Source organism: Vulpes lagopus, chromosome 10 (genome assembly GCF_018345385.1).
Source record: "Vulpes lagopus strain Blue_001 chromosome 10, ASM1834538v1, whole genome shotgun sequence".
NCBI lineage: Eukaryota > Metazoa > Chordata > Mammalia > Carnivora > Canidae > Vulpes > Vulpes lagopus.
In genome coordinates, this window is record NC_054833.1 from 2484299 (window position 1) to 2502886 (window position 18588).

Below are 18588 nucleotides of genomic sequence, written 5' to 3' on the forward strand. Positions count from 1 at the left end.
AAAGTACTGGATAACTAAGATTCTGGTGGGGTAAATGTGGTGCATAGCTGTAAAATCATGCGGGATGCAGGATTTAATGAAAAAAAAAATCAGCTGTTAAGTCAAATAAAACAGCGCTCTACACCCTGGCATATAATACAGTTTAATAAATCAAGGATTCAATGGGGTGCATTGTTTTATTCTGATACTTCAAATAAAGATGAGCAATCTTCCTTTCTTTGGGAAATCCAGTTATATAAACAAAAAAGAGCTCAGATTCATGTACCAAACCCAAACTCTGGGCTAACATGGATATGCTGATCTTAGAGATCACACTGAAGCTATGATCTTTCAAGTAGCTGCCAGGAGAAAGGAGAGATAATAGGGGGAAGGAAAAAACCCACAACATCTATTTTAAAAGATGTTCAAAGAATAAATGATGAATTTAGTCAGATTTGGAGAGAATAGGACAAATTTTAAATGATCAAATTTTTCTTCATAGCAGTCTACAATATATCTCAATGATCAAGTATTCCATTAATTCTAACAGAATACCTTGACTTTCTTTCCTTTTGACTTTCAAATCTGGCAAGGAATTTTTAGGTTTAGAAAAGAGAATTATGAAAAAACTGAAAGGCAGATCTACTTATATATAATTAGAATGTTGGTTTCAGGGGCACCTGGGCTGGATAGCTCAGTTGGTGAAGTGTCTGCCTTTGGCTCAGGTCATGATCTCAGGGTCCTGGGATGGAGCCCTGTGTAGCTCCCAGCTTGGTGGGGAGTCTGCTTCTCTCTCTCCCATGGCACTGCACCCCCACTCCGCTCATGCTCTTTCTCTAATAAATAAATAAAATCTTTAAAAAAAAATAATCTGGTTCCAGTATTTTTTTTTTAAGATTTTTATTTTTAAGTATTCTCTACACCAGCCATGGGGCTTGAACTCACAGCCCTGAGATCAAGAGTCTTTGCTAGCCAGGAGCCCCCATGGTTTCAGTATTCTTATTTGCCTCTGGCAGCTCTATCTCTGGTCACCCTTAGGTCTCAGTTTGGATGCAACAGACTCTGTCTTCTCCCCAGATCTGAGCATTTCCCCACAACACCCGTCCCAGGCTCCTGACCTGCATAGGTAGACAAAGGCCAGCAGCCTCTCTCAGTCAGTGACTTATCATCAAGCCCTGTGGCTCTCAGAGGAGCGGGCCTCCGTGACAGAGGGAAAACCCAGACATGCCTCTGTAGCTCATGCTCTGGGTTCTTTTGGGAAAAGGCTTTGGTTTCGGATTTTTATTTAACTGTATGGGCTACTTCTGCTCATCTCTCGCCGGTAAAAACTGAGAGGGGGCAGAGCCACAAAGACAATCAGGTCAGGAGGGGCCCCCCCTCACCTTGTGTGCACTGGCCGCTCTTCTCTCCTGCTTGGCCTTCATCTCTGCCAGCAGACCGCTGCCCATCACCTGCACCCCATACCTGCGCCCGGCCTGTGGGCTGCTCTTGCTGTCACTCCGCTCCATCTTGCCCACGTCCTCCTCTTGGCCTTCCTCCAGGGAGTCGGGCGTTTTTATCTCTTCCACCCGCTCCGAACTGCTGTTGTGCTCCACTGGCTTTGCGTCCTTCCTGGGCATGTCCAGGGCTGGACTTCTCATAGCCCCTTTGGGCGAGGACGGCTCGTCTGTCATCAAGACCGTCGGTGGCCGCTCAGATTTGGATCGAGATTTGATTAAGTTGAGAAAGCCACTCTTCCGAGAGTCTCGCTTCTTCTTTTCATCTCCTCCTTCACCAAGCTCATGGGACTCTGATCCTCTTGCTGAGGATCTCCTGTGATTCAAAAGAACAAATACTGTGGGGTTTGCTGTAATTATAGTTCTTGCAAGAATCAGTCAAAATACAAATAGGGAGATTGCTGCTTATCTAGCAGCCATTCTGAAGCAGTAAAAATTTTCATTTGAGGGGTGCCTGGGTGGCTCAGTCGGTTATGCGTCTGCCTTTGGCTTAGGTCATGGTCTCAGGGTCCTGGGATCAAGCCCCCTATAGGGCTCCCTTTTCAGTGGGGAGTCTGCTTCTTCTTCTTCCTGCTGTTCCCCCTGCTTGTACTCTCTCTCTCTGTGTGTCAAATAAAATCTTTAAAAATTTTTTAATTTGAGCTATTGCGCTTGGTAAATAGTGTGGAATGTTATAGTCACAGGTCAGGAGATGGAGGAACCACCAATCAGGAATGGGAACCTGAAGGTGTAGGTGGTGGGCCTGGGGGGCAGAGATGAGGTATTTTTGTATCTAAATGTTCTAGTCAGTTGCCTCTCCACTTGTAAGAACTTCTAGTAAAGCTGGCTCCTCAAAGACACAAGTGAGGGATGGCCTAATTTAATTTGACTGCATTGATAAGGGCCAGGTTTCCCCAGTGTCACCTGAAGTCCTTGCATCATCACTAAAATCACATCTGAAATTCCACCCTTAGTGCTTGACTCAAACAAGAATGTGGGTCCTTGCTTAAATATAATACCACTGAAAAGGGTAACAGAGAGGGTGAGCTCTTCCTTCTGTATGAAAGAGAATATTCAGGAATGGGGGAATGGGCAGGGAAAGAGCAACTCAAGGGGCCAATTAGAGGTCTCATTGGTTCCTTTCACTTAGAACTGACAGACACAAACCCCATTAGGTCCTCTATGTCCCCGGTGACATCACGGCCAAAGGTTTAAAGAAAAAACTAAGGCAAAAGCCCCAGAGGGAAAGAAAGGCAAAAACAGCCAAGTCTGGAAGCCTAGAGAACTGAGAGTGAAAACAGACTTAATGGACATGGGAAAGCTGTCCCCTGAAGCGCTGGTAAGAGAGGCGAGAAGCATGGGTTTGCACGGAGCTCCAGGCACCCCTGGAAACAGAAGTGAAGGGGGGCTCCAGACAGGGAGAGAGCCAAGAGCCCATTCACTAAACTGTCAGATCCTCTCCCCAAACCAGAGACCAAAACTGCCCCTTCACACCCTTTAGGGAGGGCGAGGGGCAGCAGGACAGCTGAGCAACGTCTGCCATCCTGAACACAGGGAGGTTCAGGGGGAGGGCTGCTGACCGTGGCACCTCACAGTAGACCTCTTTGTCCTAAGGATTATTTTTGGCAAATTAAGAAGTGGCAGACACCAGAGAAGCTCTGAGAACAGAAGTTGCTGTTTTGGAAGAGATGTTTATAAGAGAAATCTCCATTCATAAGGGTGTGTTCCTCTCAGCAGCAGGAAGGGAAGGAAGATAACTGCATTTCTGGAAACTTATCAATGGAGAAGGTATGGCCCTAAATGTGCATAACCACCTTACCCTGTTTATGGGCCTTTTTCTGGTAATCTTCCCACACTTGTTCCCCGTCCCCTAACCCAACATCTTTCTTTTGTCTTTAACTGAAAATGGTATTTCAGGTGGTGGCTTGAGCCATTTTGCGGGAACTACTCAGTTTTTCTAAGTCCCTCCCATGCATATAGGAGGTGTCCATGTTCTTGAACTTCTGTCTTTCTCCTGTTAATCTTTTATTATAGGAGTGTCTCAGCCAGGAACCTAGAAGGGTAGAGAGAACATGATCTTTCCTCCTCTACAATCACAAGAAAGCCTGCGTATTGGGGCAGTGATACTCACAGCCTCTTTCTCTCATTATGGATCCCAAAAGGGGACAGCCAGGTTTCAGCCCTCCAAGGAGTTCAAATTTCCCAACAAGCTCAAGAGAAATGACCCAAAGACTCTGATAATCAGGGAGACCCTCGCCCAACCAAATGGTCCAAGAAGGGGACCCTATAGGGATCCCTGGGTGGCACAGCGGTTTGGCGCCTGCCTTTGGCCCAGGGCGCGATCCTGGAGACCCGGGATCAAATCCCACGTCGGGCTCCCGGTGCATGGAGCCTGCTTCTCCCTCTGCCTATGTCTCTGCCTCTCTCTCTCTCTCTCTCTCTGGGTGTGTGACTATCATAAATAAATAAAAATTAAAAAAAAAAAAGAAGGGGACCCTATAGTGAAGTCCATCAGTCAATAAGCCCTACTTGTTGCCAGGTGAACTGGAGGGTCCCTGCACCCTTGACCCAGCCCATCCCAAAGAAGTCGCTGAATGAGAAAAGATTCAAGGACAGACACACAACACAGTGGATAAGCGACATAAGCAGGAAAATTTATTAAACCAAAAGTATACTCTTGAGGGTGCCTGGCTGGCTCAATTGATGGCGCAGGCAATTCTTGATCTCAGGGTTATGAGTTCAAGCCCCACATTGGATGGAAAGGTTACTTAAAAATAAAGTCTTTAAAAAACCAAACTAAGTACACTCTTGAGATTTGAAAGTAGATAAGGTTAAGAGAGAGCCAGCTGTGGTGTATGCAGGTGTTTGGGGTTCTACTTTATATGTGCAGTTAACAAGAGAGTAGAATTCATAATTTGGCACAGGGAAGCAGAGTTTCCCACCTTTTCTTCTTAACTTGCTCAGGGGTTTCCTATCATGGCCCTGCCATCTTGGGCCTGTCTGGTGTGATCCAGCTTCTCATGGACTGCTGCCAGGACAGGCCTCAGACCTTCCCTACAGCTGGCCACCAGGCATCCCCTTAGAGCCTCAATGCTTCTAAGACATCAACTTCCAATAGCTCACTTATGTCCTATTTCATTTCAAATAAAAGAGGAAAAAAAAAAAAAACCTGTTGTGACATCAGATATATGTAACAGGAAAATGTGATAGTGGGAGTGTAACACTCAAGGTTGGATGATACAGCTGGAGAAATCTCCCAGACAGTGAGGAATAGGGGGTCGGGTAATAGAAGGAATGAGAAAATGAAAGAGAAAAGATCAAAATAAAATAAAACAAAAATTAGTGTATTAATAGAGAAAACACATAATTTGAATAATGGATGTTTTTTAAAAAAGAATACAGAGAAAAAAGGGAAGAAATTATGAAAAAAAATTCAAGAAAAATTCCAGAACCAAAGGATATGAATTTTCAGATTGAAATGGCTCATGAGTGCCTAGCAAATGGGTTCAAACAAAACAAAACAAAACAAAACAAAACCTACCCAGAGTCAATCATCATACATTTCTGGGAACAAAGAGAAAATCCTTAATGTTTCCAGAAAAGACTAAAAACAAAAATATGTAACAAAGGATCAGGGCTCATGAGGACTTTGGATTTGTATTGGCCAAGGCCAGGCTGCCTCGAGATGGGCTGCTTTGGCATGGAGATTATTTTGAGTCAAAATGTCATCAAAACCTGACAGATTCCAGAAAAGCTCCTTACCTCCTCCTTGACTGCCTGAAAGAATTTAGCTAGAGGACCTGCTCCAGGAAGAGAGTTGTCAGCATAGAGAACTACATTACACTATGAGCTAGGGGTGGTGGATGGGGAAGAGGCTAGCAAGGCCTATTGGGTCAAGGTCCTCCATGTCCCACTACCTAAGTGACCCTGCAGACGTGCTTCCTGAACATTTACTCTTCCTGAGAATTGCATTCTTTCCCTTTGGAGTCCCAGACTGTGGTTCCCTTCTTAGTTCAGAATCACATATATGCCTCATTCTGCCTGATGGTCTTTAGAATTTCATGTCTGAGTGGCTTCCTGTACGTACACAATTATATGTTATTCTATTCTGTTACTCTTTCTCATGTCAATTTGATTCTAAGTCCAGCCAGAAGAACCTTGAAGGGGACTGGAAAATATTGCTCCCTGACAGACAGATTCTTATAGCAACAATAGAAGTTAGAAGGTAATAGGACCAGGTTTTGAAGATTCTAAGATGGATTCGATCTAGGATTCCATACGTAGTCACACTGTTAATCAAAATGAAAGACATATCTGCGAGTCTCCAAAATACCCCTCTCAAGCTGCCCTTCTCAGGAAGCAACTAGAGGAGCTCATCTGCCAAAACAGGGGAATCAAAGAAGGAAGGAGAAGACATAGGCCAAAGGGAGCAGAAAAAGGACACAGGTATGCAGCACAAGGAAGCCTCCAGCAGACAGAGACAGGAGGTGGCAGGGCCATAGCTGGGAACTGGGCCCAGATGCCACATGGGTCAGGTAGGTCAGGCAGCCATGAGGGATGTGTTCCAGGAGATGAAACAGAAGATACCTGAACACGTGGAGAGGAGATTAATACTTTTCTTGCAGATGTATGGGACATGGCAGTGGACAGGAATATGCAAAAGTAAGCATATGTAAAGGAGATGATTATTAACTACAGTGAACATAAAACACTGTAAAGGAGAGCAAACCCAAAGATAATATAACTCAGTCATGAATATTCACAAGGAAAAGAGTGTGTGTGTGTGTGGTGAGGGGTGGGGGTGGTTAGCAGCAGGGTCACAGTGTATCAGAGCCAAATTATCATCCTTACAGTGAGAAGTTAAGTCATGCTTGCTTTTTAAATCTGAAAAACAGGAAAGAGCAAAGAATGTTAGTAAAGAATATGGAAGCACAAATAAACAGCTAAGGGCATAGGAATTAAGTGCCTCTGGGGAATAGGTAGTAGAGAAAGAAACAATGGAATTTGTTTTTTTGTCTTTGTAGAACATCTGGCATTTTAAACTACAAGCATTTATAAGTTTGATTGTCAAACGTTCTTCATACTACCTGCAGATTTTACCCATGCCTAGCCTTTTACATATCAAACTGACAGTCTGTTTTTATATAACAAAATGAAATGAAAAAATGAACTTCTGGTAGATTCCATCATTATTTGATAAAAATTTATTCTACTTCTCTTTGTGCTTTGAACATACTCCCAGAGCAGTATATTTGCAAAAAGTAGATTTTATACCTTCTAAAATTTGCCTAACTTTCCTCCAGAGCCTGTTACAGAAAAAGGCATCATAAGGATGCAGGAAATCACACAGAGGCACGAAATGGTTCGGATCAGATGTGCATACACCTCTTCACTAACATACCGACTTCTGATGTTTAGGAGGAGGCGAGCCTGCAACGGTGTCTGAAGTTTGTAGGGATATAGGCCAAGACTGTCTCAATTCATTCAAGCAATTGTGACTAAAGGCAGACTATATATTACAATCTGTGCCAGACACTCAAGTTATAACGAACAGTAAGACCTGGGGGTTGCTTCTGAAGTACAAACATTCTCAGGGGGAAAATGATTGGAGAGCAGATCAATAAAAGGGACTTTCCCATTTTGCTCTGGTTATGCTGGCATGTGGTGACTGCTTGAATCTTTTACACTGAGGACACATCCGTCCATTCCTCATACCATACAAAATGGGAAGAAATGCTCAAAGGATTATGTGTGCTCTAACAGATGGGAGAAGATGAAAAAAAAAAAAAGCTTTGAGTCAGCAGCAGAGAAAGAGCAATTAATTGGGGGTGAGGTGGGGAAGGGGCAGTCACAAGACAGCTTCAAAGAATAAATGACATTGAGGCTGGTTCTTGAAGAATGGGAGCATAGACTCTTCCCTAGAATGCCAAGCTTCAAGGCCAGTGTCAAAGAAGACAAATAATTGGGTCCTGAAGCTCCTAACGTGCAGTCAGTTATACTGTTATGGATATAACAACCTCACTTATTTCTATCTCACCATCCTGCCGAGGCAAGATAAGGCACATCAATCTACAGAATGGACCAGTTTCTTTCCTACCTGAGCCCAGCCTGCCCAGTCTTCCACCATCAGCTTATCACTATGGTTTCAATTCACTGCTGAATTTGGTATCTCAAAGTGAAGAATACTTCACAAACACTTATCCACATTAAGAGTATATTTAGGGATAGATCTGCATTTAGTTGGGGATTAAATAACTTGGTACAAATCACGCTGAATGCTGGAAGTGTTCTGGGTTAAATAACTATTAACAGAAGTTCATAAAAGGATTATCTTTTAAGGTAACACCACTTAATAAGAAAATAAAACAATCTCATTTTGATGCTGTCTGTTGAAGCTGGGCCATTTAGCAGTCATACAGGGTCCCCACATACACCAAATTACTAGTGAGGAGAACTTAGAAAACTTAGAAATTAAGTCATGTCAGCTGTCAAAGTTCACTGCCCTGAAATAGTCACCCAGATGTCAGTGGTAAAGCTCTAAAAAAATACCTTGATGTGTTCTGTGGTTTATGTCAGAATAGTACAATAGTTCTCAAACTTGAGCATGTCTCAGTGTAGCTTATCAAAGTACAGACTGCAGGGCCCCACATCCAGTTTCTGATTCAGTGGGTCTGGGGAAGCAGCTTGAGAATTTGCATTTCTAGTGAGTTCCCAGTTGACTGTGAGATTGCTGGGCATGAGTTAACGTTTTGCGAGCCATCAGAACAGTAAATCCCAAGTAATATATAAAAATAAGATAAATAAGTCTTGGCACGGTAAGTTTAATTGCAACTTAGTAAACTTAAATGTGCATTAAGCAGTATTATGAGTGAAATGACTCTGAACTCACTTGGAATCCATTTTGGTCACCTTCTTGGTGAAAAATTCATCCACACCTTCATCCACTCTTCCCATAAGACTGTTCTGTTCACCATCTTGAGGGACTATGCTGGCAGCGCAGACCTGCAAGTCAAACATGCAAAGGTAACTCACAGGCAACTTCATTCCACCAAGGGTACATCACATTCCAGGCATGGTGATAAAGGCATGGAAGGACAAGGCCTGTGTACTGGAAGGCAAGCCTGTGTACAACCATGACAACAGAAGAAAGAAACAAAAGTGAGGCCGTGTACTATAAATACAAAGCCTAGTGGAGGCTTGGTGCTGCTGGGTATGTGGGAAGCCCCTCACCCTTCCAGGCCGTGAAGCGCCAAGTGCCCCTTGCAGGTGACAGTAAGGGAAAATGAAACACGTGCTAGATTCTGAGACTGCAGATAATTCCAGTGGCCAGAGGCCAATGTAGTGTGGGTGGGATTAACTGCTGAGTACAAACGCTGGCAGACGCTAATAAGGGCCACTCCAACCAAACCCCCTCCCTCACTTCCTTTCTTTCTGGGGGGCAAGAATCCTCACTTTGAGGTATGAATACTTACTTGTTTAACCCACATACCATTCTATTTCCTTGCCCATGATGGGTGGGTATGGAATATGATATAATTCTGATCAGTGTGATATAAAGGAAATCTGCTAGGGGCTTATGAGCAGGTCTTTCCTGTAGAGGAAAGAATGTATTTTCCTGCATGGTTTAAGGGAGGATGTGACGTCTGAGCCACAGCAGCCATATGGGGTTCAAGAGAAGGCAAGCCTGAGGACAGAAACCAATATGTGGAGGATGACAGAGCAGAGGGCAGAAAACACCTGGGTGCTTATGCTTTGCTGCTGAATAAGCCAGTCCTTTATTCTGAGACTTCTGGATTTTTTGGTAGGTGAGAAAAATCGGTATTTCTACTTAAGTCATTTTTAGTTTGTAACACTTGTTATCTCCAGCTGAACGAATACTTCCCAATAATATGGTGACTTATGGTGAATAGCCTTGAATCTTATGGAATTTACTTTGTAGGGGAGAGCCCACAAAAGAGGGGCATGGCCCAACCTGAATTTTGTTCAGATGATTCTAGGGCAGCGTGAAGGATATACTAGAGAAGCCAGGGATTCTATGTAGGGGAAACTGTTCAGGAACACAAAAGAGAGATTCCTGTAATAGTCTAGTCTAATCTGGAGGAGCAAATTTAGTACTGGAGATATGAGAATACAAAGAAAGGAGTTTGTCTCAGAGGAGGTTGAAGTTTCTATGCTAGGTGAATGGGAGCATGGTTCTAGGGAACATAGTTCAAAGACCAGATGTGGGAAAAGAAATGATGAGGCAAATTTTTGCCAAGCATTTGAGGTACTGTGGGAAACCCAAAGTTAGGCATCCAGCAGACACTTGAAAGCTTGTGTCTCAGGAGAGAAGTTATTCGGAAATCATTTACCAAGTTAGCATTTCTCTTTGAATGGACAACTCATAGTGGGCTCAGTAATGTGTCTGATTTGTGTCTGCAATGGTGTATTAAGTTAATATTTCACACCAACAGATTGTAGGCCCTTGAGAAAGAATGGGTATCTTGCTCATTCCTTAGGGCACAAGGACAAATTCTCCTAAGGTTGAGATTATCTGGTTTGAATGTCTTGCCAGACTGGGGGGCAAGGGGGGGTACGGGGAGGTGGGGGTGACTTTCTGTAATCTTGGTTTGCAAGAGTCAAGTTGCCTAGGGGGTATCTTGGCTTATGTCCATGTCTGCTTATGCGCCAATTTAAAGATAAGGCCAATCATTTGCTTTAAGCAATCATCCACTTCACTCACTGGGAAATCTCCATTATGAAAATGAATTGAGTGTTTGAGTTCATGTTTGTGAACAGCTGAAAAGTGAGCAGCAGATAGCAGATAAAGACAAAAGAATCCTGTGAAGTGTGAATAACAACAATTATACTTCACATCTGAATGATGCTTTATATTGGAGCAAGGTTTTCCTATGTATTATAATAGAGCAGAGAATCAGCAAAGTTCTATAATTCATTTATGGGGAGAAAGCAGCTCTCTGAGTAACTTCTATCACAAAAGATACAGTAACACAGAACTTGCTTGTGTTAGCATTTCTACTTTTGTAAAAGAACGGAGAATGGGGTCTCTACAGTAATCATGGCTCCTGGTGTTTGTGTAATGCCTGGTAGTTTATAGGAGTGTCTTGCACATTATGATTTCATCTTCACATCTACTCTTTACGCTGAAAAGGAAGGACAGTTTTGACTTAGTTTTTGGCTAGTCACAGATCAAACGGGGGCTCAGACGGTGGGGGACACGCTGACCAATGGATGAAGAGGGGCTAACACGGGGCTTCTTCCAGCACACTCATGCTTCCCTTTCGAGGCCCCCTTTCAAATTCTCCCTCCCATTTTGAGAAAAAAAAAATTACTTTTGACTACCATAAATTTCTCCTGTAAGCCTTTTCCTTTCTTTCGAGATGGAATTCTGAGCTAACACAAAAAGCCTTTGGGGGTCAGGGGGTTTCAGAGATGGAGGCACACAGGGCCCTGCAAAGCCATCTGCTTTCGCAGGATGGGCCAGTTTTCAGGGCTCAACGGAGCTTGAGGCAAAGCCCCCAGTCCAAGCCTGTCCTCTTAGAAATGAAGACACTGGGCACAGAGGGGTGACGTCAAGTCCAGGTCACCAGGAAATCTTCAATGAGATGTGGTTTGAAATGCATCTGTTAGAACAGGAAGTAGAGGTGTCAGCAGCTTGTACAAAGAGCAGCAGAAAAACCAAACACAGAAATGAAACACAGTTTGTCAGAACAGTTCAAGGGTAAATACACATGCTATTTGGGCTCAATTTCTAGCAAAAGGAAAGGAAAGGACATAGAGACATCAGAAGTTCTCCGAGTCCCATCTGACTGTGGTCTTTCTATCAAGAAGCATACATTTCAGACTAAAAAGTGTGGCATCGTTATTTGAAAGAGAAAGCAGAAATCTCATCCCTAAGCTGGCTGGAACAGACTCCATCTGCATGCACAGAACGGCTCCTGCAAATAAAATAGGGCATCAGAATGGCTGTTGTCGGATTTCTAAGAAATCAAAAAGGTAGACTCGGCCCCTCTGGTGTATGAAAACATGCTAAAAGGATAATTTGTGAATGCCTAGAAGATAAGCCAGTGATTATGGAGGCTAATGACAATTCAAACCATCCTCCGTCAGGGTGATGAAGATGAATGCGCGAAGGAAACACAGTGTGTGGTGCACCTGGATTCTGACAAAGCGGCTGCCAAATCTCTCATAACGTCTCCACAGGCTGGAGGGAGAGAGATTGGCAGGAAGGAAGGACGATTAGTATTTTATTGGTAACTCTGAACACATACACCCAGAGAGTGCTAATTAGTGAGCTGAATAATCATGCAATCTTACACGCATACACAGTAAGAATCATGGAGAAGTGAGAGCTTAGCAATCAAGTTAGGAAATAAAGAACCCCAAGGACATAAAATGAAAGCAATATAATAAAAAGATTAGACAAAAATTAATGAATTTGAGAGGAGCAAGAAAACTAAACCCTATCTCTTAAAAAAAAAAAGGACTAATAAAGGAAACAATCTTCTAAAATTAGGAGAGAGGCATTAAAATCGATCAGAAATGGAAAAAAATGGGACATAGCTATGGTTCAGGAGATTAAAAAGTTAGAGGAATTCTATAAACAACTAAAGGAACAATGAGACGAAGTGGATGATATCCTAGAAAAATATTGAGGGCCAAAATGGTCTCAAGAAGAACTAGGTAGTCTGATTAGATCCGTAATAAAAGAAATCAAATCCCTAGAAGAGGAATCTACAAATCAGCCTCACCTGCACTTACAACACATCAGGCCCAGAGGGCTTCCCTGGAGAGGAACAGACAATCTCTATTATATACAAACTAGTCCAGAGAAGAGGAAATGAGAGCTGCCAAACTAATTTTATGAGAATAGTATAACTTTGAAACCCAAAGTAGGTGCTCGCTTCGGCAGCACATATACTGAAACCCAAAGTAGATAGATAGTCTAGACAAGAATAAGAAAAACTATTGTATATGCACAAGAATTAAGACAATAAAACAAAAACCCTGGGGTGCCCAGGTGGCTCTGTCCGTGAAGTGTCTGCCTTCATCTCAGGTCATGATCTCAGGGTCCCAGGATTGAGCCCTATGTTGGGCTCCCTGCTCAGGGGGGAGTCTACTTCTCTTTCTGGCTCTGCTCCTCCCCATGCTGGTGCTCCCTCTCACTCTCTCTCAAATAAATAAATAAAATCTTTAAAATTCCAATAAAATATGGCAGACAAAGCCTAGCAGTATATTAAAACAAAGTAAAAATATACACCAGAACCTAATACAACACTGTATGTTAATTATACCACAATTTTTAAAAAGTAAGAGTATCATGAGTATTATCAAGAAGGTATACCATTAGAAAGGTCTGTTATTGTGATTCACCACAATAGCAAGACAGAAGAGAAAAATAAATGATCAATTTCTAGAAATGCTGAAGAAAAAAAATCAAATTAAATCACTATTCACTGAGAAAAAGATTAGCAAACTAGGAAGAAAACTTTAACTGAGTAACAGCAGAAACTGCTACATGCCTACCCAGTCTCTGTATCAAACTCTGACTTAGTTGGAGTATCCATCTGACCAAGTGAAACACATTATCTTCTCAGATGCTCTTGTACCTGGGGCTGGAAATATGGCTCATTTCTGGACAGTGACATGTAACAAGTATACTAGGATTCAGGGGTAAGTTCAAATATCCTGATGGATGTAACCCCTTATTCTCTGTCTATTCTCTGTCTAAAATATGATTATAAATACAGAAGATTATAGGCCTTGCCTGAGAGTAAGACCAATACCAAGACCAAGACCACCCAGATGATACAGGTATTAAAAAGTGAATATATCCACTCTTACCACTTTTACTCAACATAGTACCGGAAGACCTAGCCATAGCAATCAGGCAAGAGAAAGAAATAAATGGCATCCAAATTGGAAAAGAAGTAAAACTTTCACTAACATGATACTACATATAGAAAAAACCCTAAAGATACCACCAGAAACTACTAGTATTGATAAATGAATTCAGTAACGTCACAGGATACAAAATCAATAGACAGAAAAGCATTTCATTTCTATACTCTAATAATAAAGCAGCAAAAAAGAGAAATTAAGAAAATAGTTCCGTTTATAATTGCAATGAAAAGAATAAAATACCTAGGAATAAACTTAACCAAGGAGGTGAAAGATCTATACTCTGAAAACTATTTAACACTGGTTAAAGAAACTGGAGATCATACAAACAAATGGAAAGATATTCCATGCTCATGGACCGGAGAAACAAATATTTTTAAAATGTCTATACTACCCAAAGCAATCTACATATTTAATGCAATTCCTATCAAAATACGAGTATCATTTTTCACAGAATGAGAATAAATAATCCCCAAATTTGTATGAAACCAGAAAAGACCCCTTGTAGCCAAAGCAATCTTCAGAAAGAAGAACAAAACTGGAGATATCACTTTCCCAGATTTCAAGATACACTTTAAAGCTATAGTCCTCAAAACAGCATGGTACTGGCATAAAAACAGATACATAGATCACTGAAACAGAATAGAGAGCCAGAAATAAACCCATGATTCTATGGTCAATTAATCTTCAACAAAGGAGGTAAAAATATGCAATGGGAAAAAAAAAGTCTCTTCAACAAATTTTGGGAAAACTGGACAGCTACATGCAAAAGAATGAAACTGGACCACTTTCTTACACCACACATTCAAGTAAACTCAAAATGTATCAAGGACCTAAATGTGAGACTTGAAACCATAAAAATCCTAGAAGAGAGGAAAGACAACAATTTCTATGACATTGGTGATAGCAGCATTTTTCTAGATATGACTTCTGAGGCATGAGAAACAAAAGCATCAAAACAGAAAGCTTCTGCACAGCAAAGGAAACAATCAACAAAACTAAAAGGCAACCTACGGAATGAGAGAAGATATTTGCAAATGACAAATCTGATAAAGGTTTAATATCCAAAATAGATTAAAAAAAAAAAAACTTCTACAAGTCAACACAGAAAAAACAAACAATCTAGAAGAAGAGACATGTCTCCCAAGAAGATATTCAAATGGCCAGCAGACACATGAGAAGATTCTCAACATCACTCATCATCAGGGAAATAAAAATCAAAACCAGGTTATCACCTTACACTTGTCAGAATAGTTAAAAATCAGAAACACAAGAAGCAACAAGTGTTGACAAGGATGTGGGGGAAAAAGGAACTCTTCTGTGCTGTTGGTGGGAATGCAAACTGGTACAGCCACTGTGGCAAATAGTATGGAGGTTCCTCAAGAAGTTAAAAAAAAATTACCACATAATCCAGTAATTCCATTATTGGGTTTTTGTCCAAAGAAAATGAATTTGTTTTTGTCCAATTCAAAAAGATGTATGCACCCCTATGTATATACCAGCATTATTTACAATAGCCAAGATACGTAAACAACCCAAGTGTTCACTGATGGACAGACAGGAATGGGATATTACTCAGCCATTAAAAAGAATGAAATTGTGCCATTTGCAATGACATGGATGGAGCTAGAGTGTACTGGGGTAAGTGAAACAAGTCAGTCCAAGAAGACAAATACCATATGATTTCACCCATATGTAGAATTTAAGAAACAACACAAATGAACAAAGAAAAAAAAGAGACAAACCAAAAAACAGACTCTTAACTATGGAGAACAAACTGATGGTTCCCAGAGAGAGGTGGATGGCAGGATGAGGGAAACAGGTGAAGGGGATTAAGAGTACATTTATCATGATGGGCCCTAAGTAATGTAATGTATAGAACTGCTGAATCACTATACTGTACACCTGAAACATAATACTGTATGTTAACTCTACTGGAATTAGTTTTTTTGTTTTGTTTTGTTTTTTTGTGAATACTATCTGTGGATGAATAAATAGAAGTGTAGTGGTTAGAAGGAAGGAGGTGATATGATCCTGCAGCTTATTCAGAAAAGAGTAACAAAAACATAAATGTACTACAGATAGTGTCATATGAGGAACAACAAAAAGCTGAGGACATTTAAATTGGTGAAGGAAAGACATATTAATAACCCACATATATCTGTAAGTCTGTTAAGTCTCCTTAAAAGACATGTGTCACACCAGATATAAGAACAAGATGGCCAGGTTATAATTATAAAGGCAGATTTCAGCAACATATAAAAAATAATAAGCTAACTACTGGAGCTTCTAGGAAATGCCTGCTTCTGAGAGGTCGCTAGAGGCAGAATGGTCAACTACTCTGGCTGCCTAGAGATCTTTAAGTCCTTGATGAGGAACCGGACAAGATGACATGGAAACTCCTAGCCTGGTGATATCATGATTTGAAGCAAATGGGAGACAGCTGATTACCCAGAATTTAATGTTTTCATTACAGTTGGTTTGTTTCATCACTGGGGCCAAGTTGTGTAGGGCCATGCCAGAAACTGTGGCATAGTAACGCTGACAGACCGTGTAGAGCAAAGCCACTGTATGATATGTAATTGTAATTCAGAGGATGATTGTAGGCAGATGAATTACTTGGCCTGAGCTTCATATTCCCTTGAACAATGAGTCAATAGTCTGTAAAACTCCTTCCAGTGGAGAGGAGTCTAGTTAGTGGCCATCAGAACTAGGACTGGGCAGGTTTCCTGAATCTCACTCCAATATTCTTTCATTCTTCGATGCAGATGCATCTTCCTTTAGGGAATACTTTTTCCCTATGGTTACACCAGGTGAAGGCAGCAGAAGCAGTAGCTAGCTGGCAGCAGAGGGGTAGGAAGACTGGGTGGGCACTCCTGCTACACCTGCCTGCTGGGCGTCATAGTTAGAATGTGTCTGTTGGGTTCACATGCAGGCAGGCAGCCCCTCTGCCAAGCTCTGGCTAATGGTGTCACTTTCAGACCTGGCCCATCAAACCTGGGTGTGACCCTGATCACGTCACGTCACCCTCTTAGCTGACTGGATGGGAATCCAAGGACCAAAGAGCAGATGAAAGCAGCCTGGGTCCCTAAATGACCATCGTGGGGTCCTCAACCAGGCATACCCACAGTGGACGATGATGTGAGTGAGACACATTCCGAAATATTAGAGACCTGGCATTACTATCCGCTCCTGCCACACACACATTTCCCTCTGTCACCTGCTGTACTCATTCTACTGGTGCATTTTGGTGCCTTTGAAAATAGCACTGCCATTTTTTATTTACCCACGTGAAGCTCTTGTCTCCAAAGCAGACATTCTAAAAGTCATTTCTACTAAGAAAATAATTTTTGAATACGAATTTTTATAAAATAGTTGGGCTTGCTCCTTAATAAACATGAGTAAAAATCCCCCACATTAGAGTAGCAAAGGGTGATATGAATCCATTTCTTGGGATTTTTTTCTCTTCCTCCTCCATTTCAGTGTCAGGGACACAGGGAAAAGCAAATATTAATATAGTAAATAGAGTTACTACTAATAAAATGGAAATAGTAACTTTGAGGAACAATATTTACATTTAATAAGATTGTATATGTTTATTCTATTTATTTGTCATGATGACTCAATGATGTGGGCAGTGTAAGGATTTTGGAAGTAGGCTGGCTCAGGTTCAGAAAGATCCCATGTCCAGACACACACTGCCAGGGAAAGGGGGAACCTGCCAGCTGAATCTCACGTCCTCTCACTACTGTGCTCCAAGATTAAATTTTACAGACTAATTAGCCATAATGTAGTGTTTAAGAATTCTTATATATATATGTGAATGAAATAAAAAAGGAAGAAACTGGTATACTTTATCTCTAGTTATTAAAAATAAATTTTTTTTAGAGAGGTTCAGTAAAGACTTGAAACATATAGGTAAAATATCTAGATCAACTATTCATAAGATGTCCAACAGTGTAGAAGGATTGTATTTGACCGGAAGATTACATTTCTACTTAGCTTCTTTTTTAAAAATAGTTATTTACTCTTCATATTTACATAGATATTTGTATATTTTTTGGCACAAGAGTCAAGTTACTAGTATTTTTTTGGCCCAGGAAAAACTGACATGTTGGCATTTAGTTTAGCCTTGTGTGCCGTAAGAAGTGAATATTTGGCCTTTGTCCTGGCTCCTGATAATTTCTAAAACCTTGAAATTCCCTGAGTGAGAGAGCTAATAGGAACATCTTTTGCTATTTATAACGAGCCCCTTGCAATCATTCCGAGTTTATGATAAAGCAGGTGAGTCTTGGTGGGCCTCCAGGCAGCTTCAGGATAAGGGCTAGTCATCAGAGAAACCAACCACATTAGAGGAGGGCTGTACCTTTCACCCCCATCCCTGGCCCTGGGAAGGAATAGGACCTGGTGACAGAGCTAGTCACCAATGACCAATGACTTGATTGATCATGCTTACTTAACAGAACCTCCATGAAAACCTTCTAAGTGATGAGCTTTGGAGAGCCTCTAGGTTTGGCAAACCCATGGAGGTACAGGGAGGGTGGCTCACCCAGAGAGGGGCGTGGAAGCTCCCAGCCCTTCCTCTTCCTCCTCCTCCCTTACCTCACTCTGCACATCTCATCCAACTGGCTGTTTCTGAGGTATATCCTTTACAAAAAACCAATAATAACATGTAAAGTGTCTTGGGTTCTGTGAGCCATTCGAGCAAATTATCATACCTAAGGAGAGGGTTGTGGGAACCTCCCTTGGATTTATAGCGAGTTGGTCAGAATACAGTGGACACCCTGGGACTGGTGTCTGAAGTAGGGGTGCCCCTGAGCCCTAAAACGTGGGGTCTGTGTTATCTCCAGGTGGTGTCAGGTGAACTGAATGGGAGGACACTCAGTTGGTGTCCAGAGTTGAAGCATTAGTTGGTGTGTGTGTTGTGGGGGGAAGCATTAGTTGGTGTGTGTGTGACACCCACATATTTGGTGTCAGAAATGGTAAAGTAAAAAGGAAAAAAAAAATAGCCACACCTTGGCTTTGAGCATTCTGATACTTAGAAAAGCTCAGTAGGGGAATCAGAAGCCAAGAGCAAGCTCTAGAAAAGTTAAAATAGACTTAGGATAGATAGAGTCTACTCAATCCTAGGAAAAGAAAAACAAGACAATATTAAAAGATTATTGCTACTAAATACTAGTGAGAGAGGTAAACAATAATCCCCTCATTCTCAGCTGAAAATGTGGCCACTTCA

General features: G+C 41.6%; 1 protein-coding gene across 5 annotated transcripts in view; it reads right to left on the bottom strand.

The window, feature by feature from the left end:
* CARMIL1 (capping protein regulator and myosin 1 linker 1) overlaps positions 1-18588 on the bottom strand; it is a 318108-nt gene that overhangs the window by 20052 nt on the left and 279468 nt on the right. For all 5 annotated transcript variants that reach the window (XM_041771073.1, XM_041771071.1, XM_041771070.1 and 2 more), the window contains exons 32-33: positions 8344-8456; positions 1362-1791 (exon numbers count right to left, since the gene is read on the bottom strand). In XM_041771073.1, the coding sequence (XP_041627007.1) occupies positions 1362-1791; positions 8344-8456 (543 nt within the window). The remainder of the gene's footprint in view (positions 1-1361; positions 1792-8343; positions 8457-18588) is intronic.